General features: G+C 43.8%; 1 protein-coding gene across 2 annotated transcripts in view; it reads right to left on the bottom strand.

Annotated features, from left to right (window-relative positions):
• Window positions 1-19207, bottom strand: part of TRPM6 (transient receptor potential cation channel subfamily M member 6) — a 292688-nt gene that overhangs the window by 55075 nt on the left and 218406 nt on the right. For both annotated transcript variants that reach the window (XM_077249032.1, XM_077249033.1), the window contains exons 35-36: window positions 11102-11184; window positions 2863-3068 (exon numbers count right to left, since the gene is read on the bottom strand). In XM_077249032.1, the coding sequence (XP_077105147.1) occupies window positions 2863-3068; window positions 11102-11184 (289 nt within the window). The remainder of the gene's footprint in view (window positions 1-2862; window positions 3069-11101; window positions 11185-19207) is intronic.

Here is a 19207-nt window from a genome sequence, read left to right as displayed (position 1 = left end):
ACTCTATATACCCCCTTGTGCTGCTGGCAGGCACATGGCCCCCCTGGTCACTATATGCCCCCCTGTGCTGCTAGCAGATACATGCCCCCCCAGTCACTATATGCCCCCCAGTGCTGCTGGCATGCACATGCTCCCCCCAGTCACTATATGCCCCCTGTGCTGTTGGCAGGCACATGATAAAATAACACTTAACTCACCTTCCGATGATTGTTCCATGCTCCCAGCAACCCCATGGCTCTTCCTGTGTCTGTGCCGACATCCGATCATGTGACATGTCATCACTGTGTGCCCAGGTCACATGATCCGAAGCCTGGGAAACAGGAAGCGCAACCGAGGAGCTGGGAACACGGAGCCAAATTTGGGGGTGCATCTTAGGCTGCCGTCACACTAGCAGTATTTGGTCAGTATTTTACATCAGTATTTGTAAGCCAAAACCAGGAGAGGAACGAATAGAGGAAAAGTATAACAGAAACATATGCACCACTTCTGCATTTATCACCCACTCCTGGTTTTGGCTTACAAATACTGATGTAAAATACTGACCCAATACTGCTAGTGTGACGGCAACCTCAATCAGGTACGTCTTATAAAGCGAAAAATGCGGTACATAGTTACACAATTAAAAAAAAAATACACGTGTCCAAGACAAATCGAGAAATTAGTGGGGATGCTGAATGAAGGGAAGGAGCATAAGTACAGGTGTAATACACGAACCAATATGCCCTACAAGAGCAAACTTTTATGTTCCCAAGTTTGAATAAGTGGATCAACATTCAAGAATTTTAAACATTTACATCATTATTGATGTTATTTTCTTCTAAAAAAAAAATCTAAACTTTTTCTGAAACCATCAAGAGTTCACGCAGTGATCACCTGAGGTAGGCTGTTCCACAGGTTAACAATACTAATTCTAAAGAAGGTTTGTCTCCCATTGAGTTCAATAATCGAACAGATTATAGTCCATTTCTTGCTTTCCTTCCCAGAGCCATAGAGTTAAAGGGTATGTTTCCCTTTCCACATCCAAATTTTGAAATTGTTATATACTTTAATAGAGTCTCTAGGTGGAGCTACCTTAAGGGTTAGGGGACCCATATTTTCTGGTTAAATAGAGGCCCCAGAGATGCATATCCTTTGGATCTGCCACATATGTCGGAAGCCTAAAAAAGGCTTAAGTCGGTGTTCCTACATTAAAGTGGAAATCAATGTTTCTGGCAAGTGACTGACATATACAGTGACTTGAAAAAGTATTCATACACCGTAAATTTTTCCACATTTTTCAAGTGACAACCACACGCTTAAATGTATTTTATTTGCATTTTATGTGATATACCAACACAAAATAGCAAGTATTTGTGAAGTGTAAAGGAAATTATACATAGTTTTCTAATTATTTTAAAAATATAAATCTAAAAATTGGGATTGCACTTATATTGAGCCCCCACAGGACAACTATTAGGCCAGAGTCATACTACCGTATAACACAGCCGAGTGCTATGTGATAAAACATAAACTCAGCCCAGTGTTATACTATAGGGCAGTTCACATGCTGCGATTGGCAGTGAGACTCGGCTAACTCACACCCACACAAGTCTATGGGTGTGAGTGAGAAATCAAACTGCACTCGGATATCACCCGAGTGCAATATGATATACGCCGACAGCATAAGAGATGGAGAAATTACTTTCTCCATCTCCTTCGCAGCTGTGCCCTGATCCTGTCATGTGGGAGGATAGGAGCACAGTAGCATGACACTCAGCTCACACTCGCAGCAGAGCAGGAGCCGAGGGTCATTAGCATATTGCATCTGATGCTCTACGCTGGTGAGACTCAAGCCTTAGTCGAATACTCCATGTGGAAGAAGGTGTTTTGTGCAGATATGACCAAAGCTGAATTTTTTAGAGGTACTGTAAATGCAAACCTTATGTGTGGTGCAAAACTAAAAACAGCACATCATTCTGAAAACATCATCCCCACGGTCAAACGTGGTGGTGTCAGCATCATGCTGTTTGAATTGTCTTCTTCAGCAGGGACAGGCAAGCTGGTCACAGTAGATTAAAAAATTGGCTAGAGTTAAATACAGGGAAATCCTGGAGGAAAACCTGTTAGAGGCTGCAAGACTTGAGACTGGGGTGTAAGTTCACCTTGCAGCAGTACCACAACACAAAAAATAAAGTCAGAGCTACAATGGAATGGTTTAGATCAAACCATATTAATGCGTGTGAATGGCAAGACTTGAAAATTGCTGTTCACAGACGTCTTCACCCAATCTCACTGAGCTGGAACTGGTTTGCAAAGGAGAATAGATTAAAAATTAATCTTGTAGATGTACAAAGCTGGAAGAGACATACCACAAAAGACTTGCAGCAGTAATCAGGGGGGTTGAATACAAATGCACATCACAATTTTCAAATTTATATTTTTAGTATATTTAGAAAACCAATGTATCATTTCCTTTACACTTCACAAATACTTGCTATATTGTGTTGGTGTATCACATAAAATCAACTTAAGTTTGTGAGTGTAATGTGAAAAAATGTGGAAAAGTTATGTGGTATGAATACTTTTTCAAGTCACTGTAGATGGAACATACATCTAATTTCCAAGAAATACCAGGTGTGATTCTCAGCAAGGACTGTCTATGGTTCATGGTAACAACTGTCTCTGTTCTAAAAAAATATAGTTAGAAATATTCCTTGGTTTGTAGATTTGTAAGCTTTTAATTGTCAGCATTGAAAGCAAAATCTGATTTTTCGAAAAAATTTGATGTTCCAGTAAAATACAATAATTTCTTTTTTTTCTAAGACATGATTCTCACTACCTTTCATGTGCTCGCTTTATCTTCTATTCATATGCTAACCTCACCTTGGAGGTCAAGAACAAGTAGTTCTCCCCTGGTATATTCATAGGTCCAGTGAGAAAACGACAGCAGTGCCTCTTCCAGTAAAGTGGTGGGGGTGATTTCATCTCCATTGTTGTTATTGTACTTTCGGAATTCTCCCGTCATGTATTTTTCTATTGTTAACCATTGATTAGCAGAATGACAATAGATCAAGAAAACTTCTAGGAACCTGGAAGCAAAAACAAATATAAAGTCATTGAAGTCCATTTCTATAAAAGGAATAATACATATACAGTTGTGGCCAAAAGTATTGACACCCCTTCAATTCTGTCAGATAATACTCAGCTTCTTCCTGAAAATGATTGCAATAACAAATTCTTTGGTATTATTATCTTCATTTAATTTGTCTTAAATGAAAAAACACAAAAGAGAATGAAGCAAAAAGCAAAACATTGATCATTTCACACAAAACTCCAAAAATGGGCCAGACAAAAGTATTGGCACCCTCAGCCTAATACTTGGTTGCACAACCTTTAGCCAAAATAACTGCGACCAACCGCTTCCGGTAACCATCAATGAGTTTCTTACAATGCTCTGCTGGAATTTTAGACCATTCTTCTTTGGCAAACTGCTCCAGGTCCCTGATATTTGAAGCGTGCCTTCTCCAAACTGCCATTTTTAGATCTCTCCGCAGGTGTTCTATGGGATTCAGGTCTGGGATTCATTGCTGGCCACCTTAGAAGTCTCCAGTGCTTTCTCTCAAACCATTTTCTAGTGCTTTTTGAAGTGTGTTTTGGGTCATTGTCCTGCTGGAAGACCCATAACCTCTGAAGGAGACCCAGCTTTCTCACACTGGGCCCTACATTATGCTGCAAAATTTGTCGGTAGTCTTTAGACTTCATAATGCCATGCACACGGTCAAGCAGTCCAGTGCCAGAGGCAGCAAACCAACCCCAAAACATCATGGAACCTTTGCCATGTTTGACTGTAGGGACCGTGTTCGTTTCTTTGAATGCCTCTTTTTTTCTCCTGTAAACTCTATGTTGATCCTTTGCCCAAAAAGCTCTACTTTTGTCTTATCTGACCAGAGAACATTCTTCCAAAATGTTTTAGGCTTTTTCAGGTAAGTTTTGGCAAACTCCAGGATGGCTTTTTTATGTCTCGGGGTAAGAAGTGGGGTTTTCCGGGGTCTCCTACCATACAGTCCCTTTTCATTCAGACGCCGACGGATAGTATGGGTTGACACTGTTGTATCCTCGGACTGCAAGGCAGCTTGAACTTGTTTGGATGCTAGGCTACTTTCACACTGGCGTCGTACGAGGCACGACGAATTGCGTCGTTGCGACGTACCGACGCAAGCAGTGAAAGCGCCGCACAACGGGGGGCAGCGGATGCTGTTTTTCAACGCATCTGCTGCCCCATTGTGATGTGCGGGGAGGCGGGGGCGGAGTTCCAGCCGCGCATGCGCGGTCGGAAAAGACTGTCTCGACGCACCAAAAAACGTTACATGCAACGTTTTTTGGTGGCGACGGACCGACGCAACACGACGCAACCGTCGCACGACGGTTGCGACGTGTGGCAATGCGTCGCACTGCCTGCGTCGCTAATGCAAGTCTATGGAGAAAAAACTCATCCTGCAAGTGTAGCGCCCCCACTGCCGCAGGGCCGAGGGGTACCCGGTACCGGGCCTCTGAGTCTCTGTTCTGGGGTTGTCACGGTGGCTAGACCCGGTCCGTGACCCTGCCGAGGGGTTCCCAATGAAAGGTGTGAATGGTGATGATGTTATGGTGCGGTGCAGGTCGCAGTAAATAACAAGGACACCAGGTTGCAGTCTCTTTACCTCTTTACTGAAGGCTTCAGGATCCTCAATCCGGAATACGGTTAACCGGGCTGCGTAAGTCCGGCCGGTCCGATGGCACCTCCAGAGTTCCCTTTGCAGGTGGAAATCTGTGCCTACCTTCTAGCGCTTGTGTGTTGTGGTCCTCCCCTGCTGTGCTTATGGGATAGTCCCCACAACTGTTGTGTCTGTTTCTGAAGTTCCCTCACAACTCGATTTTGATGTTCTTCTTCGTCCCCCCAGATGATATGGCTAGGACGCACCTGTATGACGGGTAGGCTCGGAGCTCTTCCGGGACCCTAGTGTCGCCCCTCTCCAACTGTTGCCCCCTATGTCTTCTTAGGTGATTTGAGTGAGACAGCCCGCCTATAACTGACTGTCCTGCCGTAGGTTTGAAGTAAGGCCTGGAGCTCAATACTTCCTCGGCGTTTCCGGCCATCGGCTACGCGCCTCAGCAGGATGTTGCCTCGTCTTACAGCACGACTCCTACTGGTGTTTCTCCTTGTTGCGTTGATCTCGTTTCTCACTCAGCACAATAAACCTCGCTTCTTGTCCTTTCTTGGGGTACCGCCGCAAAGAAGTGCAGGCGCGGTCCCGTAACGTTGTTTCCTGTTCGCTAGGCCTCTGTCAGGATCCCACCCGACAGGGACCCCCCTGAATCTTCCCCTGCAACACCCTCTGCCACAGGATGTTGCCTGGTTCCAACCCAGTCAGCTTCTTCTCTAACTTCCTATCCAACCCCCAGTTTAACCAGATTGTGAGGAGTGGCCTAATACATAGCACCCTTAGCTCCCCCTGGAGGCCAGACTGTGAAGTGTATTGGTGTCTGTGATACCTGGTCAAGTGAACTCCTTCAGTGCCATCGGACGAACCATAGCCCCCCTTAGAGGTGGAGCATCAGTACTGCAATGACCAGGACTCTGGGGCGCTGCACTCCCCCCCGGTTAAATCCAGTACTCCTGGACTGGGAAGAAAACAACAATACATGTCAGCAAAAAGACATACAATTTTGAAATGCAACAACAATAAGCAAATTTGAACAGAGCTTCCCTTTATGGGAGGTGAGGACACTTGAACATTACAAACATGGTTAAATACTTTAAATAACATACTATAAATAACTTTTTCTTACCCAACCGGGTATTCTACTAAGTGCAAATTTTTGAACAATAATTTAACGTTGCCTTTAAGGACGTACATGCTGAATCCACTAAAGACCTTCTTATAAAACACTATAAGGCTAATCAACTTTTTCTTCACTTTCCATCCTTACATCTGCAGGACCGCCTGTCTATCTGCCCCAGGCCTACTGCCTCTCGCTCTGTTGCAGGACCGTCCCTTTCCTCCCGGGCTTACTGCCTTTCTGCTACTATACACAGTATAGAACTTATCAACCTTCTCTCAGTTCAGGATCACTGAGCCATCTCGGTATGGCTCCTAGGAGGACTCACCGACTAACCCCATACGGGTTCACTTCCTGTTCTCATTCTTCTAGCAACATCATTAAACATTTCTCAAAATTAACTAGCTCACTACATATAACTTTTATATGTAAGCATTATTAGTACTTCCTTTTAAAGCATCATCATTCTTTAAGTACTATTGATGAACGTTCCCTTTAAGAGGGGACCAAGTCTCTATGAGGTAGTGCAACTTCTCAAGCTGCAAGTCTGTATGCAGCAAAGACTCCGATACTGCTTCCAGGAACAGTTTCTTCGCAAAGAGTCCTTTTCTTTGTAAAGCCAGTAGAGGGCACCTTTAAGAAGGTGCAAACTATTTACAATAAGTTTGTAATCATGCAGTGTTCATGATCCAGCAGTTCTTTTCAACAATGATAAGACGAGAAACAAAAACAAAAGCAGAAGAAGGGATCTCGGGTAAACAAAGGGATCCCTTTAAGAGTAACCCTGGTCGGGTTGTAGCAGCAAGAAGACACATAAAAGGACGAACAGTTAACTATTTACATCCTTGTCGAGCATTAGGGCTTCATAGTATATTGCAAGACATCAGCCGGTAGTGGACATCTCCTGACCGTGGCGGCTTCGGTCCCTGGTCTCCGGCTGATGCGGTATCAGTATCGGTGGTTGGTCTCTCAGGTGCAATCAGGTCACCCGGTGTCTGGATTCGAAGGCTAACCCTAGCTGCGAGCTCAGTAGCCGCAACAAGGCGTACAGTGGCGATAGTAGCAAGATCTGTCAAGTCTGGTTCAATCATGGTCAAGGCAACAGGTGACCCCCCCTCAGGCCCACATCATTGGACGTTCCGAGCGCACCATCCTTGTGCACTCCGGTGGCGGGTGTAGGTCACCTGGTCCCCCCTTTGCAATAGTGGGTCACCATATCGGTTGCGGAAAGGAGTCCTCACATCATGACTATTAACGAAGACGTCAGTCGGTAGTCCCGGTTCCTGTATGGAGCCCCAACCCCGCTTTGGGTGAAAGGCCAGCACAGTTCCCCGCTTTACCACGTCTTTCCTGCCGTGCGCAGGCTTTGGATGTTTCACTCTTGGCGCATCAGTGTGTTCTGTCTCTTTTCGGTTTTTCCAGTGTAAGATCAGACATTGTTCATATTGCTCCCAAGTGAGCACAGCAAGGGTGAGGCTCTCCTCCCTGGATCCATCTGGCCCGATCCAGGGGGTGTCCCACTGGAGGATCACCCCTTCTGAGCTCACGTCTATGGGTTCTCCCATCTTGGTCGGTAGTGGAGGTACCAGCTTCCCCATCGTGTCAGGGGTAAGGATCACCCGCTCCACTGAGAGGAAATGGTTATTGTTGGGGTGCAGAGCGGTCGTGGGAGCGGGACCGGTCAGGGAAGCAGGATCGGTCGGGGAAGCAGGATCGGTCGGGGGAGTAGGGGCGCCTTCCATACCTGCGCCTGATGTGATTCCACCGATGTCGATCTGTTCCGTTGACAAGGATGCTGGAGTCGGCTGCAGCCCGGACCGCGGCTCCTCCAAGGCGGCCTCCCGATGTGGCTCCGCCCGCCATGGCTCCGTGGTCGGGATAGGCGGGTTCGGATCCTCCGCCGGCGGCTCCAAGGAGTTCAGATCCTTCAGCTGCGGTGGATGCGGTTCCGCCTCTGGCGGGTGAGGGTAAGCCGGGATCACTTCGCCGTCGCTCGGGCACTTGCTGATCATCATCGCTGTCCGGCATTCGGCGGCAACGCATGCACCTGGCTCCGCCATTTCTCCAAGGTCGAGCTCCCTCTTCACCTTGTTCCCGCCGCTGCAAATCAGGGGGCGGTTCTCCTCTGCTGCTGGGCAGGTCGTCATCTTGCAGCAGAAGTCGGAGGGGGCGGTCGCTACTTTTGGCGCCGCTTTGGTAATCTCCTCCCATGACACGCCCTTCTTCTTCCTCTGCGCTGTAATGGCGGCGGGTTTCGACGGGAACTTTTGGCGGCAAGTGGCAACACACAGCCCCTGCAATAAGTCACAGTCCAAGCACAACAAATCACAGTTCCAAGGCACACATGACCTGATTCTTCAGGCTTAAGTAGATCCTGTTCGTGACGCCAAGTTGTAGCGCCCCCACTGCCGCAGGGCCGAGGGGTACCCGGTACCGGGCCTCTGAGTCTCTGTTCTGGGGTTGTCACGGTGGCTAGACCCGGTCCGTGACCCTGCTGAGGGGCGCCCAATGAAAGGTGTGAATGGTGATGATGTTATGGTGCTGTGCAGGTCGCAGTAAATAACAAGGACACCAGGTTGCAGTCTCTTTACCTCTTTACTGAAGGCTTCAGGATCCTCAATCCGGAATACGGTTAACCGGGCTGCGTAAGTCCGGCCGGTCCGATGGAACCTCCAGAGTTCCCTTTGCAGGTGGAAATCTGTGCCTACCTTCTAGCGCTTGTGTGTTGTGGTCTTCCCCTGCTGTGCTTACGGGATAGTCCCCACAACTGTTGTGTCTGTTTCTGAAGTTCCCTCACAACTCGATTTTGATGTTCTTCTTCGTCCCCCCAGATGATATGGCTAGGACGCACCCGTATGACGGGTAGGCTCGGAGCTCTTCCGGGACCCTAGTGTCGCCCCTCTCCAACTGTTGCCCCCTATGTCTTCTTAGGTGATTTGAGTGAGACAGCCCGCCTATAACTGACTGTCCTGCCGTAGGTTTGAAGTAAGGCCTGGAGCTCAATACTTCCTCGGCGTTTCCAGCTACCGGCTACGCGCCTCAGTAGGATGTTGCCTCGTCTTACAGCACGACTCCTACTGGTGTTTCTCCTTGTTGCGTTGATCTCATTTCTCACTCAGCACAATAAACCTCGCTTCTTGTCCTTTCTTGGGGTACCGCCGCGATGAAGTGCAGGCGCGGTCCCGTAACGTTCTTTCCTGTTCGCTAGGCCTCTGTCAGGATCCCACCCCTGACAGGGACCCCCCTGAATCTTCCCCTGCAACACCCTCTGCCACAGGATGTTGCCTGGTTCCAACCCAGTCAGCTTCTTCTCTAACTTCCTATCCAACCCCCAGTTTTACCAGATTGTGAGGAGTGGCCTAATACATAGCACCCTTAGCTCCCCCTGGAGGCCAGACTGTGAAGTGTATTGGTGTCTGTGATACCTGGTCAGATGAACTCCTTCAGTGCCATCGGACGTACCATAGCCCCCATTAGCGGCGGAGCATCAGTACTGCAACGACCAGGACTCTGGGGCGCTGCACAAGCACTTTAGCAGGATGCATTTTTTCGACAAAACGACGCATAGCGACGTGCAGTGCACGACGCTAGTGTGAAAGTAGCCTTAGTCGAGGTTCTTTATCCAACATCCGCACAATCTTGCATTGAATTCTCTTGTCAATTTTTCTTTTGCGTCCACATCTAGGGAGGTTAGCCACAGTGCGATAGGCTTTAAACTTCTTGATGACACTGCGCACAGTAGACACAGGAACATTCAGGTCTTTGGAGATGGATTTGTAGCCTTGAGATTGCTCATGCTTCCTCTCAATTTGGTTTCTCAAGTCCTCAGACAGTTCTTTGGTCTTCTTTCTTTTCTCCATGCTCAATGTGGTACACACAAGGACACAGGACAGAGGTTGAGTCAACTTTAATCCATGTCAACTGGCTGCAAGTGTGATTTAGTTATTGCCAACACCTGTTAGGTGCCACAGGTAAGTTACAGGTGCTGTTAATTACACAAATTAGAGAAGCATCACATGATTTTTCGAACAGTGCCAATACTTTTGTCCACCCCCTTTTTTATGATTGGTGTAGAATTATATCCAATTTGGCTTTAGGACAATTCTTTTTGTGTTTTTTCATTTAAGACTAATTAAATGAAGATAATAATAACAAATAATTTGTGTTTGAAATCTTTTTCAGGAAGAAACTGAGTATTATCTGACAGAATTGCAGGGGTGTCAATACTTTTGGCCACAACTGTACCTACTGTATATGTATGTACATACAGTCCTTGCAAAAATTAAGAGACCACTGCAAAATGTTCAGTTTGTCTGATTTTTCTCTTTATAGGTATATTTTTGAGGAAAATGTAAATTGTTCATTTATTCTATAAACTTCTAACATGTCTCTGAATTTCCAAGCAATATTTTTTTTTCTGACAAAGAAAAATGGTCAAAATTAAAAAAAAAAAATACCAGGGCTTTCAGACCTCAAATAATGCAAAGAAAACAAGTTCATAATAATTTAGAAACAACAATACTAATGTTTTAACTCCGGAAGAGTTCAGAAATCAATATTTTGTGGAATAACCATGATTTTTAAAAACAGCTTTCATGCGTCTTGGCATGCTTTCCACCAGTATTTCACACTGCTCCTGGCGCAAAAATGTAAGCAGTTCTTCTGCAGCCCCACCTTAAGTGGTCCAATAGTGTGCATGCTCGACCTCTGCTCCATTCGCTGTCAATAGGTCTACTCAATAGCCAAGCACAGCACGGTCTGTGGGAGTGCCAGAGTAAGCAGTAAATGGAGTGGAGGTCAAGCAAGTTTCATCTCCCTCCACTCAACAAGAAGCTGAGGAGCCCCATTCCCGGGGTTTTACAGCCCCGGTCTTGCGATCATTGGGAATCCTACCATTTGGACCCCCAGTGATAAGCAAGTTATCCACTAGGGGATAACTTGTGATTTGGGGAATAACCCTTTAAACTTTTTTTTTTACAAAGTCATCTGCTCTACTTTATCTTTTGATGTTGTATTAGAATATATTTGCCACAGTTGGATTTTGCCTAGCCAGTCCTACTGGCAGAACCACAAAAGGATGTTGACTTATAAAACCACATAAAAAAGTAGTCGTTTTGTGATTGTTCCTGCCCATTTGGGAGCATTCTCAGAGAATTCTGAGAAAAGGGTTTAAATGTCCCATGTTTAATGTTGGCAAGTATTTCAACATTCTAAAAGTCCCCATGAACATCTACCTGTCCTAATCTCACAAAGCAAATAATTTACTACCTACAAGCTGCATAATTAAGTATTGCATTTTTACCTTAGTGTGTAGGGAATACTGTTCGGTTTCATTTGATTGAAGGTGAAAATCAACTTCTGTGCAGCCCTCTGTTGCTGAATTTCCTACATGATGTAAGGCATGCATATTAACTTTAATGGTTTTCATTAGTCTCTGTTTAGATGAGACCCTTTGCTATTTCTGTATCCCTTCTAGCCTGGATATAGACCTGACTATTGCACCTGTAGTGCACAAGGCTGGATGGAGCTGCTGCATAATACAACATAAGAAAAGGGAATGTACGTAAAGCAGCTGGCAATGCCCTATAGAATGATAGCAATTAGTAGTGTAATTAGAATTCCCACTTGTTGATGCTGAAAACCAGGGCACCCATACGACATGAAATATTATCCCTCTAGAAATTACACCGCTACTTTTTCTTGTGTACCAATTGCAGTAAGTATTTATAGATGTCTATTTGTAGCACATACAATTCATTCAGAGGAGGAAGAAAACCGAAATTAATCATTCTTCATCAATCCAGCACAAAAAAAAACAAAACTAAGATCAGCCCATGCAAAAATAAGAAGATAAAGATATGTAAATTACTATTGCATTGGAAATCAAAAGTGATCAAAAAGTGGTTGCCTAGGTTTTAGAAACCTAATTGCCAACGCTATTGGGTAATAGTGAACTCATTTGGTCATGACCTTCATATTTAAACCTGATGCGACCTCCTCACCCCATCACTCCCTGAGGAAGCTCGTGTGAAACACGCATTGGAGTGAGCGGCGGCGGCAGCGACCTCCACAACATGAACCCCTGTCAGTAATTTGATCTGAAAATTCTTTGTGGTCTCACATCGTAACCTTCTTAAATGCAATCATTTTTTTTGTGCAATTCCTACTGTAATCTCTTCTTACTTTGTGGAGATTCCCATTATGATATGTTTACTCTTATGGTATGTATGGTTTAGCAACCTATGTGTGCACTGCACTTTATATACATACAGCTCTGGCAAAAATTAAGAGACCACTGCAAAATATTCAGTTTGTCTGATTTTTCTATTTATAGGTATATTTTTGAGTAAAATATAAATTGTTCATTTATTCTATAAACTTCTGACATCATGTCTCAGAATTTCCAAGCAATTTTTCTATTTTTTTTCTGACAAAGAAAAATGGTCAAAATTAAAAAAAAACAAAACAGTGCTTTCTGACCTCTAATAATGCAAAGAAAAAAAGTTCATAATCATTTAGAAATAACAATACTAATGTTTTAACTCAGGAAAAGTTCAGAAATCAATATTTTGTGGAATAACCATGATTTTTAATCACAGCTTTCATGCGTCTTGGCATGCTTTCCACCAGTCTTTCACACTGCTTCTAGCGCAAAAATGTAAGCAGTTCTTTGTTTGATGGCTTGTGACTATCCATCATCCTCTTGGTTACATTCCAGAGGTTTTCAATGGGGTTCAGGTCTGGAGATTGGGCTGCCCATGACAGGGTTTTGATGTGGTGATCTCTTAATTTTTGACAGAGCTGTATACCTTAATGGTATGAGTTTCTGATTAATCCTCTCTATGCACTTGATCTGCCTTCCTGTATTGTTTCATCTGGTTCATGCTGCTGATGCTGTTCCGCCTCATCTTTTAATATATTTTTGGTGTGTTTTATTATGTCTTGTAATTATATGTTGTTTTTTTTTAAATTAGTCTCATAATTTTGGTGTCTTTCATAAAATTATAAATTTGTTGATTAATATTGGATTATTTATTTATTTCTTTATACAGTACTTGAAGTAGATTTTTTGCTTATATAATAGTGAGCTCATGGTCTGGCAGCTCTCTTGAAGGGGTTGTCCCCTACTAAGACAACCCTTTCTGAATCATTATATTTCCCCTTTGTAAAATAATAACACTTCTACTCACCTTCAATGCCGGCGCAAATTCAGCGGTGTCAGCACTGCCTCGCCCAGGGATCGCGTAACATTGTTATGTCACGTGATCCCTGTGGCCAATCAGCGTTTGCTTCACGCTTTCTACCCTCGGGTACATCACGTACTGTACATCTGGAGGAAGTAAGAGAGCAGAAGCTCTTACTTCATCCGGATGTATGCGATTTGTCCAAAGGTGAGGAGAGGGAAGCCAAAGTTGATTGGCCACAAGGATCACATGACCTAATGTCAAGCAATCCCCGCAAAATCCAGTGCCGACACAACTGGAAAGGCACCAGCCTTGAATGTGAGTATAAAAGCTATTACTTTACATAGTGATTGAGAAGGGGTTGTCCGAGTAGGGACAATCTCTTTAAGGGCCCTCATCTCTTGGCTAGAGTGGGGGTGGCTACAAGGACATGTCTCTTCTTGCAATAGAAAGACAACCCACTGACCTGCATGAGCACTGCGCAATGCTTTTTTCCCCTGTGGTGGCACTGCAGAACTAAACAGGCTCTGTTAGGTTTCCACATATATTTTAGCTGATCGGTGCAAGTCTCTGCAGGGGGAAACATTTGTAAACTGCTTTTTAAAAAAGGCCAACATTTCTGTGATATCAGTTTATGCCAGATTAAACAGTGCTGAAATGTAGATAAACACAATATATGACCAAAAGTATTTAGTCACTCAAATTATCTTTATTGAGCTCTCAATCTAAATCTACAGGTATTAATATGCAGTTGGCCTCCAATTTGCAGCTATAACAGCTCCCACACTTCTGGGAAGACTTTCTATAAGATTTTGAAGTATCTACGGTAATTGTTTCCCCATTAATCCCTTAGTAACCAGGCCAAATTTTTGAAATGTGACCAGTGTCACTTTATGTGGTAATAATAACTATGGAACCCTTCAACGTAACCCAGTGATTTTGAGATTGTTTTTATGGCACATCATAATGTATGATAATGGTAGATTTAGGTCGATATGTTTTGTGTTTATTTATAAAAATATTAAAAATTTGACAAAAATATAAAAAAAGTGCAATTTTCAAACTATGAATAGTTATCCCTTTAATCCAGATAGTCATACCACAGAAAAGCATGAATAATTATTTTATTTTGTTAGCATTTCAGGAGGCTTAAAAATGTAGCAGTCATTTTTCATTTTTTCAAGGAAATTTACAAAATTTATTTTTTGAAGGACCTATCCAGATTTGAAGTGCATTGGGGGTCCTATATATTGGAAAACTCCCAAAAGTGATACCATTTTAAAAAATGCACCCCTCGACATATAGAAAACTGCTGTCAGGTAGTTTATTAACCCTTCAGGTGATTTTTAGGAATGAATGCAAAGTGGCAAACGGAAAAGTGTATTTTTGCCACCTAAATGTCACTAACTTTTGAACAGTTCACTATAGCCCGCAGACTCTATGGCCGCTATTTGGCTGTGAATTGCCAGGGGAAACATCAGGACCACACAATCATGATCTCTGGGTGCCCATGAGGTTAAACCGGAAGACCCCACACTCATAACCATTTATATGATGCAGTCAATTTTGACAGCTGCATCTAAGGGGTTAAACAGATATGGACAGTGCCAACACTGATCGTGGTTGATCCAGCAAGTTGTCAGCTATAGAGGACAGCTGATAGCTGCTGGATTGTTACCTGTGTGGGGATGCAATTCTCTCACATCTCAGGTCAGTAAAAAGACATATTGGCGGTCATTAAGGGGTTAAAACAGAAAAGCATTTGTGAGGTCAGACACTGATGCTGGACATGATAACCTGACTTGCAATCGATGTTTTAGTTCAGTGTTCCCCAACTCCGGTCTTCAAGAGCCACCAACAGGTCATGTTTTCAGGATTTCCTTTGTATTGCACAAGTGATAATTGCATCACCTGGACAGGCAAAAATTCCATCAACTGGGCAATACAAAGGAAATCCTGAAAACATGACCTGTTGGTGGCTCTTAAGGACTGGAGTTGGGGAAAACTGTTCTAGTTCATCCCATTGATGTTCAGGGGGCTAGGTGTCCTGGCTGTTTGCCAATCAGTCAAGTTCTTTCACAACAAACTCAACCAATCTTGCCTTTGCTTTGACACTGGAGCACAGCCATGAAACATATATGGACCTTCCCAAACTGTTCCCACAAAGTTCAAAGCATACAAATGTCCAAAATGTCTTGACATGCTAAAGCATTAGGATTTCCCCTGACTGGAAATAAGGGGTCAAAGTTAACCCCTGAAAAAAACAACCTCGTAGCATTTTGCTTCCTCCACCAAATTTTAAAGTGGACGTACAGTGGCTTGCAAAAGTATTTACCCCCTTGGCTTTTTACCCATTTTGTTAAATATTTGAACACGGGTTATAAGGTTTGTAATTTGTGTGTGATGCATCAGCACTAAAAATAGTCTAAGTTGCTGAAGTGAGAAAAATATAGGCATAAATTAAAAATATGGGATCAAATAACTTAATATTGGCATGTGAATATATATTCACCCTTTTTGCTTTGAAGCCCCTAAAAATTTCTGGTGCACCTAAGTGTCACATCATCTGTCAGTACATACACACCTTTTCTGAAAGGTCACAGAGGCTGCAGCACCATTAAGAAAGAGGCACCACTAACTGAACACCACCATGAAGACAAAATAGATCTCCAGACAAGTCAGGTACAAGATGTTGAGAAGTACAAGTTAGGGTTTGGTTGTAAAAAAAATATCCTAACATCTGAGTATCCCTCAGAGCATCAAATCCATTATGATTAAATGGAGGGAAAATGGTACCACAACAAACTTGCCAAGAGAGGGCCACCTACCAAAACACTCAGCCTGAGCAAGGAGGGCATTTATCAGACAGACAGCACAGAGACCAAAGGTAACTCTGAAGCAGCTGCAGACTTCCCAAGCAGAGACTGGATTATCCGTCGATACGACCACAATAACCCATATACTCCATTGAGGCTGCCTTTATGGAAGAGGGAGAAGAAAAAAAGCCTTTACTTACACACAGAAATTGTAAGGCTCATTTTGTGTTTGCCAAAGACGTGGGAGACTTCCCTAATCTATGGAGGAAGTTGCTGTGGTCAAATGAGACCAAAATTTAACTTTTTCGCTAGCACGGTAAAAGCTATTTCCTGTGCCAAGCCAACACAGCTCATCACCCCAAGTACACCATCCCCCACAGTGAAACATAGTGGTGGCAGCATCATACTGTGGGGATGTTTTTCAGTAGCAGGGACAGGGAAAATGGTCTGAGTCAAGGGGAAGATGGATGGTGCAAAATACAGGGCTATTCGTGAGCAAAACCTGTTTCAGTCTGTCAGTGATTTGCCAAGTACACCATCCCCACAGTGAAACATAGTAGTGGCAGCATCATGCTGTGGGGATGTTTTTCAGTAGCAGGGACAGGGAAAATGGTCTGAGTCGAGGGGAAGATGGATGGTGCAAAATACAGGGCTATTCGTGAGAAAACCTGCTTCAGTCTGTCAGTGATTTGAGACTGGGACAGAGGTTCACCTTCCAACAAGGCAATGACCCAAAGCATACTGCTAAAGCAACACTTAAGTGGATTAAAGTGAAACATGTAAATTATTTGGAGTGGCTTAGGGTACCGTCACACATTGAAATTTCCATCGCTACGACGTTACGATTCGTGACGTTCTAGCGATATCGTTACGATATCGCTGTGTCTGACACGCTACTGCGATCAGACACCCTGCTGAGAATCGTACGTCGTAGCAGATCGTTTGGAACTTTCTTTCGTCGCTTGATCACCCGCTGACATCGCTGGATCGTTGTGTGTGACAGCGATCCAGCGATGTCTTCGCTTGTAACCAGGGTAAACATCGGGTAACTAAGCGCAGGGCCGTGCTTAGTAACCCGATGTTTACCCTGGTTACCAGCGTAAACGTAAAAAAACAAACAGTACATACTCACCCGTCGGTGTCCTTCAGGTCCCTTGCCGTCTGCTTCCTGCTCTGAGTGCCGGCCGGAAAGTGAGAGCAGAGCGCAGCGGTGCTGCGCTCTGCTCTCACTGTACGGCTGCACTCAGAGCAGGAAGCAGACGGCAAGGGACCTGAAGGACACCGACGGGTGAGTATGTACTGTTTGTTTTTTTACGTTTACGCTGGTAACCAGGGTAAACATCGGGTTACTAAGCACGGCCCTGCGCTTAGTTACCCGATGTTTACCCTGGTTACCCGGGGACTTCGGCATCGCTCCAGCGCCGTGATTGCAACGTGTGACCGCAGTCTACGACGCTGGAGCGATGATTATACGACGCTGCGACGTCACGAATCGTGCCGTCGCAGCGATGAAAATTTCAATGTGTGACGGTACCCTTAGTCAAAGCCGAGACCTTAATTCAATTGAGAATCAGTGGTCAGACTTAAAGATTGCTATTGACCAGATGAAACCATCTAACTTGAAGGAGCTAGAGCAGGACAAAAATCTCAGTGGCAAGATGTGGAAAACTCAGAGACTTATTCAAAAGAGACTTGCAGCTGTAATTGCTGCAAAAGGAGGCTCTACAAAGTACTGACTTTAGGGGGAGTGAATAATTATGCACACTAAAGTTTTCAGTTATTTTGTCCTATTTTTTGTTTGTTTCACAAGAAAACGAAAATCAAAATCTTCACAGTTGTAGGCAAGTTCTTTACATGAACTAATACAAACCGTCCAAAAAAAAACAGTGACATTTCAGGTTGTGAGGTAGCAAAATACAAAAACAAAAAGCCAAGGGGGTGTGAATTTTTCACAAGCCACTTTACTTCAGTCAGGCAGGTTACATTCTTCTGGCATTGTAAAAACTCAATCCATAAGACTGCCAGATGAAGAAGTGTGATTTGTCATTCCATAGAACGGTTCCACTGCGCCAATGGCAGTGAACTTTACATTACTCCATACCACACTTGACATTGTGCTATGTGATGTAAGGCTTGTATGCAGCTGCTTGGTCACATAAACCCATGCTATAAAGCTCCCGCTACACACGTGCAGATGCTACAGCCAGAGGAGGTTTAGAATCTACAATTAGTCAGCTGAGCGTTGGTGACCTTTATGCACCATATGCCTCAGCATTCGGTGACCCCACTTTGTGACTTTAATTGGTCTGCCACTTTGTAGTTGAGTTACTTTGATTTCCAGACACTTCCACTTTGCAGTCATATCACTCACAACTGGTTGTGGAATATTTAGAAGGGAAGAAATTTCAAAAAGAAGAAATAAGAAAGAAGCCATTCTTTTCACAAATGGTTAGAAAGGTAGACTGCATGGCTATGGACTGTATTTTATAAAATAGTGGCAACAGAACTGAATGGAAAACCTGAATTTGGTGATTAAAGTGAAACGGTCATCATTTATTTTTTTGCTACCTCATCTGAGAGTAGCGTAATGTAGGAAAAGAGATCCTCATTCCTCTACGTATCATTTAGTTTACTGGGTGCAAAAGTTGTAACACAATCAGCGTTTTTAGATGTAGCAGATCAATAAAAAAACGCAATAAAAAACAGCAAGTAACCCAATTTAAATAATAGGTGCAGAAATTCTGCAGCGTCAAAAACTCACCAAAAGCCCATCGTAGGAACTTAGAGTATTTATAGAGTACCAGAAGAAAGATTTTTACACTTAAAAGTGGAGCTCCAGACAGAAGTGAAGTGACTTGCTGCAGCATCCAGCAGTGGCTACTACACACAGAATGGACTTACCCTGAGCAGCTTGCTTCACAGATTTTACATACATTATTTCAGTTATTTGTAACATTTAGGCTCCAATTCAGCCTGATTTTTATTGTAAAACAACTCAAAGTTGCACAAATTTTTGGCTGTCGTAAAAATTAGTGATGAGCGAGTGTACTCGTTGCTCGGGTGGTCTCCAAGTATTTATGATTGCTCGGAGATTGTGTTCATCACCTCAGCAGAATGATTTACAGCTATTAGCCAGCTTGATTACATGTGGGGATTCCCTAGCAACCAGGCAACCCCCACATGTACTTAGACTAGCTATTAGCTGTAAATCATTCAGCTGCCATGAAAAAAACTTAATCTCCGAACACTAACAAATACTCGGAGGTCACCCAAGCATGCTCGGGAAAACCCGAGCAATGAGTACACTCGCTCATCACTAGTAAAAATGCTAAAAGTCACATAGCATATCCACCAAAATAGGTGGAACATGGGTAAGATAAGGCATGACAATGCCAGTCCAACAAATTC

This window comes from Ranitomeya variabilis, chromosome 1 (assembly GCF_051348905.1).
Source record: "Ranitomeya variabilis isolate aRanVar5 chromosome 1, aRanVar5.hap1, whole genome shotgun sequence".
NCBI classification, from domain to species: Eukaryota; Metazoa; Chordata; class Amphibia; order Anura; family Dendrobatidae; genus Ranitomeya; species Ranitomeya variabilis.
The sequence above is the reverse complement of the archived record's forward strand: the minus strand, read 5'-3'. Positions and strand labels throughout refer to the sequence as shown.